Here is an 8,123-nt window from a genome sequence, read left to right on the forward strand (position 1 = left end):
CTTCCTTTTGTCTGAAAAGCTTTTATTCCACACGTGCTCATGGCTGACCGCCTTCTCATCAAGGTCTTCAATTTTAAGATAATTTTTTTTCTGGATGATCTGACCAATGATGAAAATGGTGTGCTGATGTTTTCTACTGTTATTTTGTGAGATTATCTCTCCCTTTATATCAAGTAATATTTTACTCATAAAATTGGATGTTCCAACTTGAGGTATATATATATTTACAATTGCTATATCTTCTTGAATTGATCCCTTGACCATTATAGAGTGACCTCCTTTGTTTCCCTTTTGTCTCAGCTTCTGACTTAACATCTATTTTGTGTTATATAAATGTGCCCCGCGGTGGCTGAGCCCTGCACCCGCGAGCCTGCCCTCCTGCAGCAAGTCAGAGGGTCACCCGGGGCCCAGCCCGGGGAGCTGCAGACAGCATTCAGAACATTTGACTATCATTTACACACCAGGCTTTTGTGCTCCTGCGGTGTTTCAGCCATCGCTCTCAGGTCAGGGCTCAGCTTGCTGGCTGTGGGTTTTAGGTAAGTTTCCTAACTTCTCTCAGTGGCCTGAGCCACAGCGGGGATGAAACAGTAATCAGCACCTTCAGGCACAGGAGCTGATGTGAACACAGATAACACCCAGCACTGAGCAGGGCGGATAGTGGGTGCTCAGGACTCGCTCTTGGAATGAAGGCCTCAAGATCTGGTCATCGCCACCTCTTCTCCTGGACATGGGCTCCTTGAGGGCTAGGGCTGGGTGCTCCTCCTGCCGTTCCCTGAGCTGGGATATGTGTATGACGACCCCTGTGCCCCTTGGCGGACATGAGACGCAATTTTGTCTCAAGGGACTTGAGGGAAGAGCACAGAAAAGGTCAGTGTGTCCAAGTCAGAAGAGAGAGCCCTGGAGTGAAGTGCTCAGGACAGAGGAACAGGTGCATGGGGCTTGGGGCGGGGCCCTGTGACAACCGAGCTGGTCTGGAGAAAGGTTTCATTGGCAAGGTCCTCCTGGTCCTTCGCGGAAAACCCCCAGTAGGTCCATTCACACAGAGGGGTTTTGGAACAGCCCTTGCCCCCGGGTGCTGGCTGCTGTGGGAGCCAGGGCCGAGTGACTTCTCTGAACCTTGGAACCTGCCCCTCCGGCCGCTGGAGGGTGAATGAGAAAGTGTACCGAGAGCGTTTCACCCAAAGCCTGGAACACAGCAGATGTTCGGTAAAAGGCAGCCAGCCCTGTTTATCCTTGCCAGGAAGACAGGACGAGTGTCTAATGCCACTCCTGCCCACCGGGCCACAGCCCTTTGGCTCCAATCCCGACCCTTTGGCCTGGACCACAGGGTTGTTTGGTTTGCCCTCTGGAGGTTGCTGTGTCCTTCCTCTCCTCTGGGAGTCCGTTTGGGTTTTCACCTGCAGTCACTTGCAAACTCTGTGACCTAGGCAGGTGACTTAACCTCTCTGAGCCCCTGTTCCCTCATCAGCAGGACAGGGATGATAATAGGGCTACCTCGAGGTTAAGGATAATATGAATCATGCCCATGAAGGCTCCCATTCACTCATGGAAGTCACCAGCTTCCAGCCTCTATTTTGTTTCAAGTCACAGACCCTGCAGTGCCAGAGTTGGGCTGGGACATGGAGAGAGGACCGGAGACTGAGTAAATCCTGGCCTGCAGGTGCCTGAAGTCTGAATCAGGAGGGGATGAGAACAGCCCCTTGATGAAATTACGATGTAACATCTGCTCTCTATTAATCATGTGGTGACTATCAGGCTGTATAGTGCTGCAGCCTGAGGCCATGGAGCTGGATCCCTGAGTTCAAATCCCAGCTGGTCATTACAAGCCTTGGGCAAGCTGATTCGCCTCTCTGTGTCTCTCTGTTCCATTTATAAAGTGGCAGTGGCGTACGTATCTACCTCATATAGTTGTGAGATTAAATGAGCTGATATTTGTGAAGCCTCCAATATCTGGCACTTGGTAAGAGTTTCTGACTCTTCCACTGTGCCATGGGGAGTCCGAACAATAGCTCAGGAAGCGTTACTTGTCTCCTTCTCTCTTCAGACACATTTTCATGAGCAATCGTCTGTGAGTTTATCTTGCAAATCCTGCCCATCTCCTATTGCATAAAGCATTGAAAAGGATTTGCTATTGATAACTTTCCATCTATAAGTTTTGTTGGGTGTTTTATTATTTTGGTTTTCCCCCCTTTTTTGATGCCAGGAATTGAACTCAGGGCTGGGTGCTTGCTAGACAGGTGCTGCACTGCTGAGATACATCTCAGGCCCAGGTTTTTGTTTGTTTGTTTTGACTCTTTTGGGCGGAGGTGGGGTGGGAGTTGCTGCGGATTGAACTCAGGACCTTGCACTTTCGAGGCAGATGGTGGCACCACTGAGCTAAATCCCAGGCCCAGGGTGTTTAATAAGACCTTTTCTATGCATGAACTCATAGTAATGATTCATGAGCTACCCCTCTTTCTCTCATTCTTATTTTTATGAAAGTATGACATGTACTTAGATGAAAGAGGCAAATTGTTCTACAAAGCTTATTATTTGAAAAAAAAGCTCTCATCTTTTTCTATTTCTCCACAGCCGTAGGTTTCTACTGGGGTATAGATGCCGCGGGGGCACTTGGCAGTGTCTGAAAACAGACTGCCGTGACTCAGGAAGGGTGAGAGGGTTGAGACTGGCATCTAGCAGGTCAAACTGGGGCGCTGTTAAGTGTCCCACACTGCACAGGACAACTCCCTGCAGACAAGAACTATCTATAGACCGGAGTCACCGCAGCACAGTTGCCAAGCCCTGCTCTAAAGCATCAGAGGATGCCAAGGCCTAGGGAGCGTGGTGTGGAATGTCGCATGCCCAAGGTCGCTGGGAAATAGCAGACCCAGGACTCAAACCATCGTTCAAAGTGCCCAGTCCAGGAGGCAGAGTGGAATTTGCTTGAATTTATTTGAAAAGGTTCCGAGCCATGTGACATGAAGCCTGTCAGCTAATACCACTGAACCTCAGTTTCCTCATTGGTAAAATAGGTCTAACAGTACTTAGTCTCACAGGATTGTTAGGAGGTTTGTGTGACTTGTGCAGTAAGCACTCCCCCCAGTGTCTGACACATGCTATGTCCTAAATAAGGGTTGCCTTTTTGTTTCCATCAGTGTGACAAGAGTCTCTGAAGGGGGTGATGTTTTCTGGGTTGAAGAGTCTGGGAGAATTTCTCAGGGGAGAAGATATTTGGGCTTGGTTTTGAATGTGGACTGTGACTAGGACAGGCAGGGGTAGGGAAGGTTGTTCAGATGGGGCTGCATGGTCCAAGCAGAGGCCAAGAGGAGAGAGACAGGCAGTGGACCCGGGACCTATGGGCCCCCAGTCTCAGCTGAGTGGAGGAGGGGTGAAAGGAGAGTCGAAAGCTGCTGTTTGGCTCCATACCATGGCCGTGACATCCCACACACACCCTCCAGGAGTCCCGCAAACCTGCTTACAAAGGCACATGGCCCTCCGGCCATCAGGGCCAGCTCCGAGCTGGCAGGCCAGGGCCTGGCTGGGGTCACAGACGTGGAGATGGTCGCAGGGCTCTCCCAGCCGCCGTGCACAGACCCTGCAGCAGCCACAACCATCCAGCACCAGGGGAACCCCGAACGGGCATCGGGGTGGTGGCCAGGGGCAGGCACACGGTGTCGGGCACAGCTGGGCACACACCTGCAGAAACAGAGCCCTCACTCAGCCATGGGCTTTCGAGGTAGGCAGTGGGGCCCCCCTAGCTCTGCCAGGGTGTGCAGTGTGGGCTCCACATCTCGGCCTCAGAGTCGTGCAGATCTGGCCTTGAACCCTGGCTGTCCTGTGGTGCTCCCCAGGCAGTGTGGGGATGTGGCCAGGAGCAAGGACTCTGGACCAGAGTTTCAGTCCTGGCTGTGCCCCTTAATGGCTGGTTTACCTAGGACATGGTACCTATGCTGGCTGAACCTGGGTTTCCTCATCTGTGACAGGAAACCAAGCAGAGGACCTCAGAGAACTCACATAATGATGCATGTCAGACCCTTAGTACATGGCCCAGCAGCAGGAGGTGCTCGGGGCATTGAGCTCTGATGACTGTCCTCATTAAGGGTCCTACCCTCTCAGGGGTCCAGGAAAGCAAGAGCAACAACCCAAGGACTAGAAGGGCAGTATTCATGGTATGTTTCCCAGCGTACAGTTCCTTATCCCATGGGCTGAGTAAATCAAACCATACTACAGTTGTTCTTGGTCTTTGGAAGAATGCAAATGTGTTTCTCAACCCTGAATGCACAGCCAACCAGCCAGAAAATTTGAGAAAAAACAGAATCCTAAGTCCCTCTGGGACTCACCAAAGCAAATCCCAGAGGCTTGTTTTTGTTGTTTTGTTTTGTGGTGCTAGTGATGGAACCCAGGGCCTCCTGCATGCTCGGCAAGTGACCTACATCCCCAGTCCTTTTTTATCCTTCTATTTTGAAACATTTGCCCAGGTTGGTCTTCCATTTACGATCCTCCTACCTCAGCCTTCTGAGTAGCTTCACTTACAGGCATGCACCACTGTATCTAATTGGACTCTGTATTTTTTCTTTCTTTCTGGGGGTTTCTAAAACACAGCTAGGTTTTCAGCACCTCTGCTACCATGTAAGACCTCCCTGCTGCCATGTGCAGATGGCGAAACTCCAGAGAGGGAAAGGCTCTTTCTGACAGCTGGAGGATTAGCTGCAGACCCGGGAGCCGGGCCACATCCCTCTTCCCTGATGAGGATCTCAAGTGCGGGTGGACTTTTCCTTCAAGGTTTCATTTGAAGAAATCCAATTTCCCTTCACCACCCAGGCCAAAAAGCAAGAAACACCAAAACCATAAACCAGATGTCAAGGGTGCCCTGTAAATCCGTTTGAAGGTGGGGACCAAAAGGGGGACATAACTCAAAGATGTTCCCTGTGAGGGGCCAATCTTAAGCAGGATCTTTGGGGGGACCTGAGGGCTTTATCTAGAGGATTGAAGACTCTGGGCTTGGGAAGAGGAACTGATGATCTCGTAGCTCCTGTGAGGCCCAAAGCAGATAATGATCTATTTCTGCTGCTCCCCACTTCGTCCGTCCCCAGCTCCTCTTCCTGCCACTTTCAATTTTCTGCAGCTCCCACCCTGGCCACCAGGGGTCACCCGGTGTTGGCTGACCAGCCTCTCCAGGGGCAACAGAGAAGGTCCCTGGAACTCCCACCAAGGACAGCACTCTGAGGAAGGAATTTCAGCCCACCTCACCCCCAAGGTGTAATCTGGACTGATGCATGGAGTCCCCCAGAAGCTTGTTAGGAACGCAGTACCTGGGGACCTTCTTTATAACCTGAGTGCATTTTAATAAACTCAGAGGTGCAGCACACGTAACTAACCCAGGAAGCAATATGCTGGGCTTCTTCTCTTCCAAAGCAGAGGCTCCAGCTCCCTTGGTCATGAGCAGTGAGGCCTCTGACCAGAAGAGTCTCAGGTCCCTTCCCCCTGAAAACTGGGGTGCCAAAAAATAGGCCTGCTGAACATCTGAGCCCCTCTGTGAGCTTGCTCTACCTGGCTGCTGTCTGGCTTCTGCAGACCCTGATACCCAGGAGAACTTAGTAGTGACACAGTGACCATAGCAGACTATGGCCACCTGCTACGGCACATGCATGCTGTGCCTGGACACTTTAAACACATGTGTGACTGGCCCCTCCGTGTGAGGCCCAGCAGCACGTCCATTTCAAAGGTGAGGAGACAGAAGGTCAGAGCCATATAGTGAACAGCTAGGCAGAGGTGGGATGAGGGTCAGAATCCAGGTTCACGAGAAGCCAAGGCTTGAATTCTTGATTCACATGCCCACCCCTTGTCATCTAGAGGCTCCAGTGTCAGCTTAGCTTCTGCCTCAATTTACCTGGTTGTTTACATGGACAACGACGGGTCAGGGAGGGTGGCCTGGTGTAGAAAAGGAAAGATGTACCCTCTCTGGCACCCTACCTCCACACCCTCCCCAGCCACTCTGTCACTACAGTCAAGTGATCCCATCACACCTTGCTGTGGCCACTAGGCCAGGCTTTGTGGGGTAGCACTAGGTATGGAGACTTCTGGGCCCAAGACCCCACAGCCTGCCTGGAAAACTCAGAATTCTCCCTGAAGATGGTTGTGGCTTCGCATGTTTGCCATGACCAAGGCCCTAGGGTTCTGTGAAGGGTGCTCATCAGCTTCCCGGGACTGGGGAAGAACAGTTCGATGGGTTTCCCAGCAGTGAGTTTAGGATGGCTTTATACTTGGCCTTTTGTAATCCCGAACCCCAGGTCCCCTGCTCCAGCTGAACAAGCCACCCACTTGGCCTCATGTCCTTCCCACCCGCAAGGGAGACCAATGAGCAGGCCTGGAATGCAGCAGCAAGAGTCCTCAGCCTTCCTCAGCCATACTTTGCGGGGTCCACAGGAAGAAATGCCTGCCTGTGCCCCTCAAGGGAGCATAAAAAGTCAGCAAGGTCTTGGCTTGTTGGGGACCAATCCCTTGGCTCTGAAAATTCAGCATTTGCTAAGAGGCCAACATAGCTGGGCAGCAGTGTCCTTGGACCATGTTGGGGTGGGGAGATACATACTGGAGTCCCCCAGATACCTCCATATCCGGGACTCCACCATGTCTCTCCTGTATTGTCCTGATAGCTCTTTGCTGTGTGGATTTGGACAAGTTTCTTGCCTTCTCTGAGCTTCATTTAACTGAGACTGGGGTTCATGATTCCCTTTGGGATTGTTATGCACGTTAGGCAAGGTGGATATGTTGCAAGCCCTTTGGAAAATGTCCCTTGCAGCTCTGAGAGAGAAGATCGTTGTTCCACAGTGGCATCTCAGTACCCCCTCCCCAGCCAGGGAGGGAACATGGAGTGCTCACAGCCCAAGCTTTCTAATCACTTCGACAGCAGCCCCCACCTAGACACCAGTCCTGGCTCAGAGGCAGAGAAGTACATTGTGTCTTGGTCTCCTCATTTGTGAGGACACCTGCCCCTGCCTTGTTACAAGGGCTGGGGGACTGGTAAGGGTCATTCAGGGAACATTCGTCATGTCCTGGGCAGTGCTGAACACAGAGGGAGCATCATGAATGATGGCCACAGAGGCCTCAGGAACACTGCGTCCCCTCAACCGAGGCAGGAGTTGTGCTCAGAGAAGAAAGGGGACCCGCCTGAGGCCTCACAACAGAGCCGGCAGCTGTTTGGGACCAGGGAGGGAAGCCGGGCCTGGGCACGGGGCCTGGACTGTGTCCAGCATGGGGCCAGCAGGAGCACTGCTCAGGTTCCTCAGCCGTGACGCCCCACCCCACCCCCACCACACCAAAGAAGGCAGCGGTGCAGCCAGGGCCTGAGGCCCCTTACCTTGGAGAGGATGCAGAGGAAGGAGAAGGCCAGAAGGTGGATCTGTGGTGGGCGCCTCATGTCACCGTGTCCGTGCAGAGTCAGCTTTGAGCCGGGAAGCAGGACCTATGAGTCTTTATGTTTCAGCAGCTGTGAGGTCCCTCCCAGGCATGCACCCCCACACACACAATGACCTCTCTGTGTCTTGCTCCTCTCCCCATCCTCATGACCCGGTGATGAGCCCATTTACCTGAAGGTGAGACAGTGGAAGCCACCATCGGGTGCCTGTCAGTGAGTGTGTGTGCCTGTGTGTGAGTGTGTGTGTGTGTATCTATGAAGCCAGAGCCAATGCCAGCACCAAGAGCCTGCGGCAGGCTGGCAAGGCCCTCTCTAGCTCCTCCCAGCCCAAAGGGCTTCAGCCCACACCACTGCCGGAGCTGCTGCAGCCTTGGCTAGCCGGACCCCTGCCCCACCCCAGGGACTGAGGATACCAGAAGCATCCGCCAAACACCCGTTCGCAGATCTGACTCGAGGTCTCCTAAGCCCTGTGGCCCGGACTCCGGGCAGCCTCGGCCAGGCCTGCGGTTTCTGGCAGGGAGATTGGCAGCTACCCAGAGGTGGGTGTGACCCAGAGCAGAACTTTCCTGGGCAGCTGGTCCGCTCTTGGCAACAAGGGGCCTCCCCAGCCTGCTTCCCCACTGGATGGTGGCCCACAGTGGGTGAACCCAGGACCTGCTGTGTTCCCTGCTTGCTGGGCATGGCCAGGTGATCTGGTCAAACCAGACCCATTTTCTTTAGTTCAGCCAAC

At 53.0% G+C, this 8,123-nt stretch overlaps 1 protein-coding gene across 4 annotated transcripts in view; it reads right to left on the bottom strand.

Moving 5' to 3' along the window:
- Ccn5 (cellular communication network factor 5) overlaps window positions 1-7,900 on the bottom strand; it is a 10,200-nt gene extending 2,300 nt beyond the window's left edge. Inside the window, exons 1-4 of one of the 4 annotated variants that reach the window (XM_010631472.3) lie at window positions 7,807-7,900; window positions 7,337-7,441; window positions 3,459-3,675; window positions 2,504-3,352 (exon numbers count right to left, since the gene is read on the bottom strand). In XM_010631472.3, coding sequence (XP_010629774.1) covers window positions 3,333-3,352; window positions 3,459-3,675; window positions 7,337-7,441; window positions 7,807-7,815 — 351 coding nt within the window. In that variant the 5' untranslated portion in view covers window positions 7,816-7,900 and the 3' untranslated portion in view covers window positions 2,504-3,332. Of the gene's footprint in view, window positions 1-2,503; window positions 3,676-7,336; window positions 7,442-7,806 lie in introns of those variants that run through there. The other 3 variants (XM_010631473.2, XM_010631471.3, XM_019208546.2) reach the window with 3 other exon arrangements.
- Between the last annotated feature and the right edge of the window lie 223 nt (window positions 7,901-8,123).

The sequence above is a fragment of the Fukomys damarensis genome, unplaced genomic scaffold (genome assembly GCF_012274545.1).
Source record: "Fukomys damarensis isolate Sample0158 unplaced genomic scaffold, DMR_v1.0_HiC HiC_scaffold_22, whole genome shotgun sequence".
Classification (NCBI taxonomy): domain Eukaryota; kingdom Metazoa; phylum Chordata; class Mammalia; order Rodentia; family Bathyergidae; genus Fukomys; species Fukomys damarensis.